Consider the following 14,472-nt stretch of genomic DNA (forward strand, 5'->3'; position numbering starts at 1 on the left):
GTATTAAAACTTCTTCTGAGGTTAACATTCTAAATTACCTTCCAAAATTACTAGGCCAAGTGTGGTGGCTCACTCCTGTAATCCCAGGACATTGGGAGGCCAAGGTAGGCAGATCAAGAGGTCAGCAGATCCAGACCATCTTGTCCACATGGTGAAACCCCATCTCTACTAAAAATACAAAGCTGGGCATGGTGGTGCATGCTTGTAATCCCAGCTACTCAGGAGGCTGAGGCAAGAGAATTGCTTGAACCCAGGAGGCGGAGGTTGCAGTGCATTGAGCCGAGATTGTACCACTGCACTCCAGCCTGGGCAATAAGAACAAAATTCCGTCTAAAAAAAAAATTACTACAAAACTTTTCATTTTGCTTTGTAATTACAAGAAATCATTTAGTTTTTGTTATGAGTGTGCTTATTGTTCATTGTGGTAAAATAAAAAAGACATTTGAATAATGTTCTTTATTGAAAAAGAGGAGGGAAAATATGTAAAATGACTATAAAGATCAGTAGAAATATTATAGTGCAGATAAATTAATACACATTTCTAGTCTTTGAAACAAGTAGGATATAGAATATTTGGTGTATATGATGATAAAATCTAGTATTAACTTGAAGACTAAAACATGAAGCCTCTCCCAAACTTCAACCTCAGCCACTCGTACCAAGATTAGCTTGTATGCACCTAAGTCATACATGTGTTCAATAATGCAAATGAATTTGTAACTGAAAACAACCAAAAGCAACCTTGGAAGATGGGTTCATCATTTACAGCGTTCCTAAGTCTTAAAATTGAAAAATTCAACTACTTGAACGCTAAAATGTGACACCGCGGACAACTAGGGTTGAAAGATCAAATAGAGAACACCTGGCTAAATTTGAAATTCAAATAAACAAGATATACATGTTTTAGAATAATTATGTACCATGCAATTTTTTATGCTAATAAATCATTGTTTATCTGAAATTGAAATTAAACTGGGCAACTTATACTTTTGTTTCCTAAATTGGCACTTCTATGGGTCAGGAGAAATTCCATCTTATGTGTCGGAGCGGAACGCAGGCCGGCGGGCGGTCCATCGGAGAAGTCCAGGCGCTGGGCCAGGGCTGTAGGTGGTCAGTGACGTCCCTCTCCTTCATCCCACCCCTTTTCAGCTCCGCAAAAAACACTCCAGGGAGGCAGGAAGCGTGGCGTGGTGATGTAAATAGAACACGAAAGAGGAAAGATGCCGGTTGTGTAACAGCAGTTCTTGGGGTCTGACAGTCACAGTTTCGAGAAGGAAGAAGAGGAGAAGGGAAAAGCAGGGCACAGATGGGGCCCTTCAACCTTTGAAGAAACGGAGCGGCCGGTCCCTGGGGCTAGATCTGTTAGCGCGCGCGCGCGCGCCGGCTGGGCACGGCCGGGGAGGAGGAGGTTGGGGCGCGGGTTACAGCACAGCCGCCGCTGACCCGAGCGTGGGCGCGGCCTCGGGAAGGCTCCGACGCGGGACTCCAGGGGCCAGCTTCAGCTGCAGTCGCCAGCCTCCCGCATCGCTCCCGCACTCGCCGACCCAGCCCCGCCCGCGTTCCTGCAACCACGAAGACCCGGAGGCGCAAGAGAAGGCGGAAGGACGCCCCGCCGCTTACTGGTTTGAGTCGTCTTGTAGATGCAGAAGCAGGAGAAGCTGAAGAGCACGAAGGCGACCAGGGCGATCGGCAGGTTCACGGGCTTGATCCTCATGGCGCTGGCCGGGCTGCAGGCGGCCGGCGGGCGGAGGTGGCGGGTAGCGCCCGGCACGGGGCTGAGCGCGCGGATCCCCTTCCCCGCGGTGCCGCGTGGGTCCCCAGCACACCCGCCCCGGGAAGCCGCCTTCCCACAGAACTTTTGCACCCTTTGCTTCCTGCTCTAGGGTTCAGCGCGTGCTATAAACGGTTGGCCAGGGCTGCTAACGATACAGTAAGGAAAGCGCCCCATTGCCTGGCCTGTGATGGCTGCGCAGTAACTTTTAGGCGACTTTCCTGGAGTAGCTTATCAAACTTTTACCCAATCTGGGAAACACTAGAACATCAGTAGAATGAGACTATGGGCTCCTTGACCTCTCCCCTCTAATCCCGCCTCTCATTGAGGATTCACTGGCAGTCTGGTTATAAACATTTTTCAAATCACTCCACGTTGGAAGGGCTCGTTTCTGTCCCCTTGAGAGGGAAGAAAGATTTGAACATAGGCCAGCCTGAGGATGCCATTATAGCCTGCATGTTCTCATGTGCTAATGACTAGGAGCTGTGACTTTCCACTGAGCGGGGACCCAGCCAGATCTCAAAACAAGGAGCCAGAGAAAGACACACCTCAATTGTCTTCTCCTTCACCCCTTCAGTCTGTTGGCGCTTGCCTTTGGCTGAGCTGTACTGAAAACCAGAAGACAGGGAAGTTCAGCTTGATGTACTAGATGGTACAAACCTGGCTTCTAGGCTGTGGAGCAGGTTGGAGAAAACAGGAGATTGGGGTGGGAGAAGGAAGCTATTCAGCACAAAGAGGTATCTCCACACTCAGCATTTCACTGCCTTCCTGAGGTCAAGTTTTGCATTTTCAGCCGCCTACCCAGCCCTTAAGCTTGGATGTCCCACATCAGATTCAAGATGTCCAAATTTCCTCATCAAGCTATTAATAGATGTTTTCCCAGAGTCCCTCGATTTTATCAGTGGCATCATAGTTCTTCTTACAATCATTTTGAGCCACATGCTACCTGCTGGCCATGGGTTGGACAAGTGTGATGTAAGGTCTCTGTCTTTCATTTTGATATCTGTCCCTAGGTACTTGTGGATAGGAGCTTCCAAAACGATTCTAAGTTACACCCATGGTTGAGGGAGAAATATATTCAAAGAAGATTGAATTAATGGGATCATTTCCAATGCTAAGTTAAGGAAAATTAATTTAATAGTCAAGGGCTTCTAGTTATTAAATCTTTCTAAGTTGAGCTCTAATTGCCTCTGAGTGTTAATAGTTTCGTCGGTATCAGAGGGAGAAAACCAGGAGAGCTATCTAAAGCTAGTGCTTTAATTTATCCACATAGTCCATCTCTGTTGGAAAACCTGAAGAGACCACGGTGCCAAGCATAGAAGAATACTTAAACCACTGAGACTTCATATGACAAACTCTTTAAATGCAGTGTCACTATAACTGGACAAACATTTTTATATCCAAAGAATAGAAAGGAAAACTTATTGCTTTTTAAAAATTTCTGTACACTTGGCACTTTAATATAAACTACATACCATTATAAATCAAATCTTTATAACTATGTAATACAAATCACAAATTCAAGTAAATACATTTTCTTCATATTCACTATTTATTTGCTTCCTAACTTTGGTTTAAACATATCAGTGACTAATTAGTTAATACCAGCTCCAGGAACAACTAAACTAAACCTCTATGGTTTAATAGAATTTTGTTTTGTTTTGTTTTGTTTTGTTTTTCCTTGCTCAAGTAATGTCTAATCCCAGCGTTTCCACTTGGTTTGTAGCTTTCCACATGATCAGTCAGAGGCACAGCCCCTTCCGTTCTGTGGTTTCTCCTCTCCTCTAGGGTTTAGAAATCCTCTTCATCCCACTGAAGGATTAGGAAAAAGCATGTGGAGAAGAAAGTTTGACCAGAATTGACACAATTTAATTCTGTTCAGATTATATTAGTGAGAAAACTAGAGGCAAAAGAAGGGGAAACTATAGATCCTGGTTGGGTAGCCGCTTCCCCTCCACACCTCTACCACACAAGCAGATTACAGACCTTCAGTGTCAGCCATCCATCTCTGCCACATCACCTTAACTGAAATCAAAATGATAATGTTTCTCCAAAACATCTCCCTCTCCCACAAATAGGCCAATTACTAGTTTCTGGATTCAAGAAATTAGTATAATTAAGGAGTACAGTGCTATTAGAAGGGAAAATAGAATGTCCACATTAAAAATCTAACTATTTTTTACACTGTGTTTGAAGGTAAACAGTGTTATCATTCACTAACAATATAGTGTTGGGAAGAGTTTTCAATCTTCCCTAAATTTGGCTTCCTGATCAGTAAGAGGGGGATGGATAATAGCTGTTCAAGTTGGTTAAGATTAAATAACGTTCACAATAATTTAGTAATGGAGTGCTATTTGGCCATAAAAAAGAATGAAATAATATCATTTGCAACAGCATGGATGGAACCAGAGGCCACTATGTTAAATGAAATGAGCCAGGCACACAGAAAGACAAATATCCGTGTTTTCACTCATATGTAGAAGCTTAAAAAGTTGATTTCATGGAGACAGAGAGTAGAATGATAGATACCAGAGGCTGAAAACAGTAAGGAGGATGAAGGAAGGCTGGTAAATGGGTACAAACATATAGTTACATTGAAGGAATAAGTTCTAATGTTTGACAGCAGAGTAGTTGTCTTTATAGTTAACGACAGTGTATTGCATGTTTCAAAACAGAAGACATGAAATGTTCCCCAAATATAGAAATTATACATATTTGAGGACTAATTGTAGAACACTAGCCATGTGCAGGGTGCATAAGCCATCATCCCTTTCCCCTAGAGGCAACCAACAATGAACGTGGTAATGAAGTCTGGATAGACGCTATAACAGTAATATCACGGAACCTTAAATCTTAAAGAGAACTTATAAGTACCATCTAATTTAATTTGTTAAATTGTAGATTAAAAGATTTAGAAAGGCAAAGTGTACAGTCGATTGGGCAAATTGAGTTATAAACTAACTTCTATTTCAGGAGGCTCTCTATTATTCCATAAACTTTTGCATAGTAGAAGGTGAGATAATTCTATGCATAATCCTTTTGCCTTTTCAGACTGCTACACTGAGTGTAGGCAGTGCAGGAGAGGAACTTTCTGCTCCTTGTTTTCCTGCTGCCTGTTGGCCCACCTCCATTCATGTTTTTCCGCAAAAGTAGAGAATGCTGATATGTTCTGTCAGAACATGAGAAATTGATTGAATTTCTTTTATTGAAAGCAGGGTCACTGTACATTAAAATTTCTTATGCATACCAATTGCCTCTTCTCTTTTCCACTATTCACTTGCATGTAACTGGCAGATATATTAAACCAATCTTATTTCTCAGGAAAGATTGTCCATCTCTATTTCTTATTCTCTCTGGTTTTTTTGTTTGTTTGTTTGGCTAACTAAAGGGTAATTATATTGTAAGATTAAGATTCTGGTTTCATAGAGAAAGTGGGACCTTCTCCATCTAAGTCCCGAGGTCTCTTAACCAAACTATGTGCATCTGCCTGGCCTTATTAAATACACCTACATACAAACCAAAGGCAATAGTGGAATGAAATTTGGAATGAAAAATATATTTTTGATTAGTACTGAGTAATCTCTGCTTTCTTGAATTCTCAGAATAAACAGCAATGGAACTGCCGATTTTAGAAACTGCTTAATGGAAACAGTTCTTTGGTATGACTGCTAATCATCAACTTGTTGCAGTGGTCAGTATTTGATCCACAGAAGACCCAAATTAAATATCAATGCCCCTTTTGGAGGGTGCGATGTCTGAAATACCTTAAAATTATACTGAAAAGAAAAACTTTATATGCATTTTGTTAACAGTGCTCTGTGGAAGCAATAAAAATATAAAGGGCAGTGGCAACCCAGCTTGGTTTTATGATGATCAATGTTGAGCTTTCCTGAATAATATGCCTCTTCCCCTAACTACTGTAGACATTGTGATTAGGGGAAACTCCTCATGCATAGATTCCCAGTATGATAGTCTTAGTGAGAGGACAAGGATTCGAATATACAGAATGCCAAGGCAGATTTGTTCTCACAGCTACTGATCATGAGCTTTGTCAACAAAAAGAAAGTTTAAGCTGTTCGGAAGAAGTTAATGGGCTGGGGTGGAGATAGTAACCAGAATAAGAGAAAAAAACATTGAATCAGGTAGAATGATTTTTAAAACTTCTTTGAAGGATGGGTGTGGGAGGGAATAGAGAAGGAAGAAATTGACAGGATCCGTACAAAGGGTTTGACAGCACGTTAACAATAGCTTAGAGAAGGGAAACCTACTCTAGCTCCTGCACCCGCTGTACCTAAGTTACCCTATCAGATCTGTTCCAATTATCCCAGCCTCGATGAGTTTAAAGGCAGCACTGATGAAAAAAAAATTGGAAAATGAAGTGTATTTAGCAAAGGATAATGATTTTAACTTGTCTATTAAGGTTGTGGGTAAAAGGATAAATAAAAGCGGAGGCCCAGGTGTAGTGAACATGTCTGTAATCCCAGCACTTTGGGAGGCTGAAACAGGAAGATCACTGGAGCTCAGGATTTCAAGACCAGCCTAGTGAGACCTCTTCTCTACAAAAAAAAAAAAAAATAATAAATAAATAAAAAATAAAAAATAGTCAGGTGTGGTGGTGCACACCTGTAGCCCCAGCTACTTTGGGAGGCTAAGGTGGGAGAATCACTTGAGCCTGGGAAGTTGAGGCTATAATGAGCCATGATGGCACCACTGCACTCTAGCCTGGGCAACAGAATGAAACCATGTCTCAAAAAATAAAAAGAAAAAAAGAATAAGAAAAACGTGAAGGAGAAGAATCCTCATGTGTCCCCTGGCGGGGGGTCCAAGATTGTATGATATAAGTTAATGTCGAATGGCAGAGGATAGTGAAAATCTTTTTTGGAATTACTGGATGTACCATAATGATGATGTAAAATGTACCATAATAGCAGGAGAATAAAAAGACAATATTAAGGTATGAAAATGGAAGTTTGGAGTATATTGAAATGTTACATTAGGTAGCACCAGAATCACTACAAAACTACAGATGAAGAAATAAAAAACAAAAATCCAGTTTCTGCCTTTACCTGTGTTGATGAAAAGCCAAACTCAGTAAAATACTTGAAGATATTTATTCTGAGCCACATGTGAGGACCATGACCTGTGACATAGCCCCAGGAGGTCTGTTCTCACATCAATTTGACAATTACTCCATAGGTAGAATGTTATTGACATGGACAGTCCTGGTCCTAATGAAAGCTCGGAAACCACATAAAGTGCCTAGAAAGGAACTAAAAAAATAATCATAACCCATAAATACAACTGAAAAAAACAGTGCCAATCTGCTACCATTCAGACAGGGGTTCAGCGATTCTGTGTCACAGTTTTTCTCCAGATTACCCATGCAGAATTTTCAGGTCAAACATGTACATCAGCTTTAATTTGATTTGGGAGGAGAACAGTTCTGAAGGTTTATTCTGTCATCAACCATGATGTGGCTTTACACCTGAGCCTCAGGTGTATTATTCTCTCACCCTGAGACACTCAAGGGGGCTCAGAGTGACAGTACTTTCCCCAGCGTCATCGTTTATTTGTTCTGCTGTTTTTCTTATCTTAATATTTCATCTTTTTTCCATTTGTCACCTGTCAGAACACAGACGTGGTCTCCTAGGCAGGGGCCTCTTTTTCAGTCATATTGTCAACCCCCAGAGAAAACAGCAGTAGGAAGCTTGCCTTTTGTCCATTCTTGGGAAGAAGTGGCAGGGCTGCCTTGGTCAAGTACAATGTAGTTATATTCCCACAACTTGAGGTGAGTGGGGGAAGTTGATGAACTTACGGCCAATCCTTGTTTGGCCACATGATATGAAGTCACTACCGAGCATAGGGGTTTCCTGAAAAATATGTACATATATGTTCAAAGCAATAGAAGTTCTGTCTTGGACAGCAATTTTTCCTTCCACTGGATCACCCAAATGCAAGAGAGACAGACAGAGAGAGAGAGAGAGAGACTTCCTTCCCTTCTCTAGCACCTAAACGCCTTTTTAAATCTGTTTCTCCATTACTTCCCCTCATATTTGGACAGAGCACACAGTCACCTGAATGAACCAGCCAGCGCTTCATGGCCTGTGTTTTATACTGTATTTTTAATAACAAATATTTCAATTATCTGTTCTCATATCAATTTGACAATTCCTCCATAGGTTGAATATGTTATTGACATGCCCAAATCATGTTGGGATTCTTTCTGTGGAGGGGGCTACTTCTGCACAGTGGCTACATGGAACACCTTCTTTAGTAGAGTGAGATGTATGATAGGGAACCAAATGATTGTATAATACACTGTTCCAAGTCCTTGATAGTGTTTGTGGCTGCAGCCTTAGCCCAAGATGACATATGCGTTAAACTTATTTGAATCTTCTGGGGGGCTACAAACGGCAATCCTATATAGTCCACTGGCCCATATGCTCAGACTTCTGTGCCCAGGAGATTTTCCCAAAGGGCATTTTTAAATGGCTATTTTTGGGTTAGCATTCATCTGTCTCTTACCATATTAGTGGCTTAGTAAGGAATAGGTGGAATATATAATTATTTCATCCATTCTTGCATGGCTTTGGCACCACTGTGCCTACTTAAATTGCCAAGGTAACTATTTCTAGGAAATGGCAGGTGATCATCTTCACATTTTATTCATCTTTTGAGTCAATTTGATTATTATTGTGGGCATCTGTTTGACCCACTATCATCCTCCATGGAAATCCCATAAGGCCTTCCACAGTCAAATCCCCTGCACTGGGGTATTCTTAGTGTTAGCTTATCAAGATTCTCACATTCCTGGGCATGGTGGCTTGTGCCTATAATCCTGGCTACTTGAGAGGCTGAGGTGGGAGGAGTGCTTGAGCCCAGGAGTTCAGGGCTGTAGTGAGCTATAATTGTGCCACTGTACTGCACTCTGGGTGACAGAGCAAGACAACATTTCTTTAAAAAAAAAAAAAAGATCAAATTTGTACCACATAGCTAGATAATTGGTTACTATCTGACACTGTAAATATCCAAACATTGCCCTGTGGTTAAAAAAACTAAGTTGTTCTTCTTCCACTGTCATGAACATTGTTCTCAACTCAGCCCATTGCATGAATTTACCGTTGTGTTATTTGACTGGGTTTTTACCAGGTATAGCAAATCATAGCAGACTTTTATACTGTCAGTCCTGCTATACAGGAACTCTCATGGATAAACCAAAAAACTTGTTTTATTTGGTGGAGAGTCATGAGGTTTAGATCATTCAGCAACAGAAGGGATCTGCTAATCAGCTAGTTCTAAAGCAAGGATGCTACCTGCTCATGTATGGATTATAATTCCCCAGAGGCACCTCTCGTGACATGAATTCTTTCGAAAATTGTATCGTGCAGATTTCTCTTTATTACAACCTAATTTTTATATCACTTGTGATATAATAGGCAGTTCAAATCTTAATATAATTTGATGCTCTTAAGTTATGGGGACTGTTTTCAGTGGAGTCCAGTAACATGCCAGTAAATGGGCTCTCTAGCCCCATTGTCAGGAACTTCCTGTGTCAAAAAAAAATCCCAGTGGCCGCCACAAGGTGGTAGTATTATATTTTAGTCAAAGCCTCTAATTTGCATGTACTGTATTCCAGTGTCAGAAACTTCTAAAATCATGCGTGAATGTGCTGGAATCCTGAGGTCCCCCTAGCATATTTCGGCCACTGCCCCTTACAAATTTTCATAGCTCGTCAAACAGTCCCTCAAGATATTGTGTCTTCTTTTTATTGGCAGGGTCCTAAAGGGAACATAATACTGTTTGTAGAATATCTCTGGTAACCCAAAATTATTTTTAGGAATTTTATGGATTGGGCTAGACTGAATCTCAGCTGAATTGATTAACCATCCCACTAGTCTTATTTGCCACTGTGGCCCCAATTCTGAGTTTCTTTTTTCCCCTCAAAGCAGGAAGTCCTCCTAGTGCCATCAATATAATGAATTAACTTAATTTGGATAATGATTATGTTGAAATCTAATTTCTCCAAATTGTAGCAGCGAGTTGGAGCAGATGGATATCCATGGGGAAGGGACCTAAAGATATATTACATTCCTTCTCATGTACAAACAAACTGTGGTTGATGTCTCTCTGAATAAGATCAGAAGGATAGCATTAGCCTAATCTAGCACACAAAAAACAGTAATATTTATCTTGCTGGACATCTTGTACAGCTTGTACAATGCCTAGCACAACAGACACTTGTTTAAATCATGGGAACTACCTTTTTTAAATGATGATAGTTAACTGTTATCTCCAAAGCCTGCTCTTTTTCTCCTGGGTCACATAGGATTAATAGAAAGCATTCGTGGAGATTAGCACTTTCCCTCCCATTGTTTCTTAATGAAAGATAATATTTCTTGTGTCCTTCGAGAATCTAACACTCCCTGATTATTTACTACAAAGGGGAGTTTGTGTGAGACTCAGGGCTTCCATAATGCCTGATTAATTAAAACCAAGTGGAGGGCAGACTTCTCTATCTTTTAAAGACATTTTGCTTGGCTTTAAGCTGGTAAAGACAAGAGCTTTCATCACATCCATTCTCATGACATATTCAGGTGTAGACCAAAAATAAATTTCTAAGGCCCTGCAACCAACTGAATGGACCCCTCCTCTTGGTCAACGGGCTTTCAAAGAATACTGAAAAATTAGATAAGGTCATGATGGGAAGTGGGGGGTCAAACATGCCTCATTATATCCTCCTCCTTTGGAATTCAGGCACAACTGACGAGCATTAATATTGAAACAGAAATCTTAAGACTGAAAAAGCAGACTGTAGCAGTACGATACGAAATTCCAAACTTACTCTAGCATAGCATCACACAACAGATATAGCAGGCTCTAGAAGTATCAAAGTATTTTATCTCAAAATACGTTGATATGGCCCTACACAGCTGTTTCTTATGGGATAAATTTGCATTCTGTAGAGAATCCCCTTCTCTATCTAGGTGTTTTTCTGATCCTAAGGAGATTAGCTGAGAGTCTAGCATCTTTTAAAGGTCTAAATAGAAAACATTTGCCATCTATTGCCTCTAAGGACAGCCACCTGTTAGATTTCATCTACATAGTAAGTACCTTGGTCTCCACAGCCCCTGATCTTAAACCAGACACTCCTTTCTGTTGATTCCAGGTCTTTAGATAATAAATGAACTCTTTTAAACAATTACCAATCAGAAAAGCTTTGAATCTACCTATGACCTGTAAGCCTCTCCCATAACTTCAAGTCGTTCCACGTTTCTGGACCAAGCCCATACACATCTGACATGTATTGACTGATGTCTACATCTCCCTGAAATGTATAAAATCAAGTTGTAACCCAGCAACCTTGGGTACATGTTCTCAGACCTCCTGGAGCTATGTCACAGGTCATGGTCCTCACATGTGGCTCAGAATAAATATCTTCAAGTATTTTACTGAGTTTGGCTTTTCATCAACACAGATAAAGGCAGAAATTGGATTTTTGTTTTTTATTTCTTCATCTGTAGTTTTGTAGTGATTCTGGCACTACCTACTGTAACATTTCAATATACTCCAAACTTCCATTTTCATACCCTAATATTGTCTTTTTATTCTGCTATTATGGTACATTTTACATCATCATTATGGTACATCCAGTAATTCCAAAAAAGGTTTTCACTATCCTCTGCCATTCAACATTAACTTAAATCATACAATCTTGGACCCCCCGCCAGGGGACATATGAAGATTTCTTCTCCTTCAAGATTTTCTTATTCTTTTTTTCTTTTTATTGTTTGAGACACGTTTTCATTCTGTTGCCCAGGCTAGAGTGCAGTGGTGCCATCATGGCTCATTATAGCCTCAACTTCCCAGGCTCAAGTGATTCTCCCACCTTAGCCTCCCAAAGTAGCTGGGGCTACAGGTGTGCACCACCACACCTGACTATTTTTTTTCTATTTTTTGTAGAGAAGAGGTCTCACTAGGCTGGTCTTGAAATCCTGAGCTCCAGTGATCTTCCTGTTTCAGCCTCCCAAAGTGCTGGGATTACAGACATGGTCACTACACCTGGAACTCCCTTGTTATTTATCCTTTTACCCACAACCTTAATAGGCACGTTAAAATCATTATCCTGTGCTAAATACACTTCATTTTCCAATTTTTTTCATCATTGCTGCCTTTAAACTCATCGAGGCTGGGATAATTGGAACAGATCTGATAGGGTAACTTAGGTACAGTGGGTGCAGGAGCTAGAGTAGGTTTCCCTTCTCTAAGCTATTGTTAACGTGCTGTCAAACCCTTTGTACGGATCCTGTCAATTTCTTCCTTCTCTATTCCCTCCCACACCCATCCTTCAAAGAAGTTTCAAAAATCATTCTACCTGATTCAGTGCTTTTTTCTCTTATTCTGGTTACTATCTCCACCCCAGCCCATTAACTTCTTCCGAACAGCTTAAACTTTCTTTTTGTTGACAAAGCTCATGATCAGTAGCTGTGAGAACAAATCTGCCTTGGCATTCTGTATATTCGAATCCTTCTCCTCTCACTAAGACTATCATACTGGGAATCTATGCATGAGGAGTTTCCCCTAATCACAATGTCTACAGTAGTTAGGGGAAGAGGCATATTATTCAGGGAAGCTCAACATTGATCATCATAAAACCAAGTTGGGTTGCCACTGCCCTTTATATTTTTAATGCCTCCACAGAGCACTGTTAACAAAATGCATATAAAGTTTTTCTTTTCAGTATAATTTTAAGGCATTTCAGACATCGCACCCTCCAAAAGGGGCATTGATATTTAATTTGGGTCTTCTGTGGATCAAATACTGACCACTGCAACAAGTTGATGATTAGCAGTCATACCAAAGAACTGTTTCCATTAAGCAGTTTCTGAAATCGGCAGTTCCATTGCTGTTTATTCTGAGAATTCAAGAAAGCAGAGATTACTCAGTGCTAATCAAAAATATATTTTTCATTCCAAATTTCATTCCACTATTGCCTTTGGTTTGTATGTAGGTGTATTTAATAAGGCCAGGCAGATGCACATAGTTTGGTTGAGAAACCTGGGGACTTAGATGGAGAAGGTCCCACTTTCTCTATGAAACCAGAATCTTAATCCTACAATATAATGACCCTTTAGTTAGCCAAACAAACAAACAAAAAACTAGAGAGAATAAGAAATAGAGATGGACAATCTTTCCTGAGAAACAAGATTGGTTTAATATATCTGCCAGTTACACGCACGTGAATAGTGGAAAAGAGAAGAGGCAACTGGTATGCATAAGAAATTTCAATGTACAGTGACCCTGCTTTCAATAAAAGAAGTTCAATCAATTTCTCATGTTCTGACAGAACATATCAGCATTCTCTACTCTTGCGGAAAAACATGAATGGAAGTGGGCCAGCAGGCAGCAGGAAAACAAGAAGCAGAAAGTTCCTCTCCTGCACTGCCTACACTCAGTGTAGCAGTCTGAAAAGGCAAAAGGATTACGCATGAATTATCTCACCTTCTACTGTGCAAAAGTTTATGGAATAATAGAGAGCCTCCTGAAATAGAAGTTAGTTTATAACTCAATTTGCCCAATCGACTGTACACTTTGCCTTTCTAAATCTTTTAATCTACAATTTAACAAATTAAATTAGATGGTACTTATAAGTTCTCTTTAAGATTTAAGGTTCCGTGATATGACTGTTATAGTGTCTATCCAGACTTCATTACCACGTTCATTGTTGGTTGCCTCTAGGGGAAAGGGATGATGGCTTATGCACCCTGCACATGGCTAGTGTTCTACAATTAGTCCATTTTTTAAATGCTGGCTCAGATGGGGGAATGTATGTAGCACTTGCTTCAGTTCAAGGATTTTGGAAGGAATATACCTATATACACTTGCACATAATAATTTTTGGAAGTAGAAACAAGAAGTAATACCTGGTTGCTTCTGAGCAAGGTGACTGAGGGACCATGAGTTTTGGGTGGATGGGGGAATTTTTTTTCAATATCAGTTGTCCTTTTATTTATATTCTACTCTCCTTCTTGCTCTTTCTCCTCCAAGCACACGGGCCTTCTTGGTCTTCTTCCAACATTTCAAAAACGCTCCCAGCTCAAGGTCTTTGCATTTGTCATTCTGGTGCTTGGGACACTCTTCCTCCAGATACTCCCACGGTAAACTCCGTTACTTCATTCAATAAGGCCGAAATGCCACGTTAATCCTGACACTTCCTTGACCACACAGTATGTAATGACTTTCCCCACAGACTCCCCATTACCCCTTAACTAACAACCCCTAATACCCTTAACATTTAGCAGCATCTGACATATTAAATATTTACCTGTTTGTTTAGTGTTTGACTGCCTTTTGGAACACTGCCTGGGCTAACAACCAACAAATATTTGTTGAATTAAGAATCTTATTGTTTGAGGTTTTTAAAAAAGGAACCACAAAATTACTTTTTCAACAAAAACAACCAGTTAGGGAATACACATTTGATAAATTAACTTTCAGATATACAGTATTGTAGGATAAAGTCCAACTTATTTTCTCAACACATGGACTTTCCTTATCTGTCACGTGTTTGGCCAGTCAAGTAACCCGTTCCCTTTTCTCATGCATAAAGTGGACCTATTAATAATTACTTTACAAAATTAAGATTCAACGCAGATGAAAGCGCTTTTTTAACCGTGGCACGTAAGTTACCATAAGCACACGGT

The 14,472-nt window shown here is 40.4% G+C and overlaps 1 protein-coding gene across 2 annotated transcripts in view; it reads right to left on the reverse strand.

Moving 5' to 3' along the window:
- The window catches only part of MGAT4D (MGAT4 family member D), a 53,283-nt gene extending 51,504 nt beyond the window's left edge, over window positions 1–1,779 (reverse strand). The window contains exon 1 of one of the 2 annotated variants that reach the window (XM_017534251.2): window positions 1,621–1,779. In XM_017534251.2, the coding sequence (XP_017389740.1) occupies window positions 1,621–1,714 (94 nt within the window). In that variant the 5' untranslated portion in view covers window positions 1,715–1,779. The remainder of the gene's footprint in view (window positions 1–1,620) is intronic. The other variant, XM_037740769.1, reaches the window with a different exon arrangement.
- Between the last annotated feature and the right edge of the window lie 12,693 nt (window positions 1,780–14,472).

The sequence above is a fragment of the Cebus imitator genome, unplaced genomic scaffold (genome assembly GCF_001604975.1).
Source record: "Cebus imitator isolate Cc_AM_T3 unplaced genomic scaffold, Cebus_imitator-1.0 Scaffold4, whole genome shotgun sequence".
NCBI lineage: Eukaryota > Metazoa > Chordata > Mammalia > Primates > Cebidae > Cebus > Cebus imitator.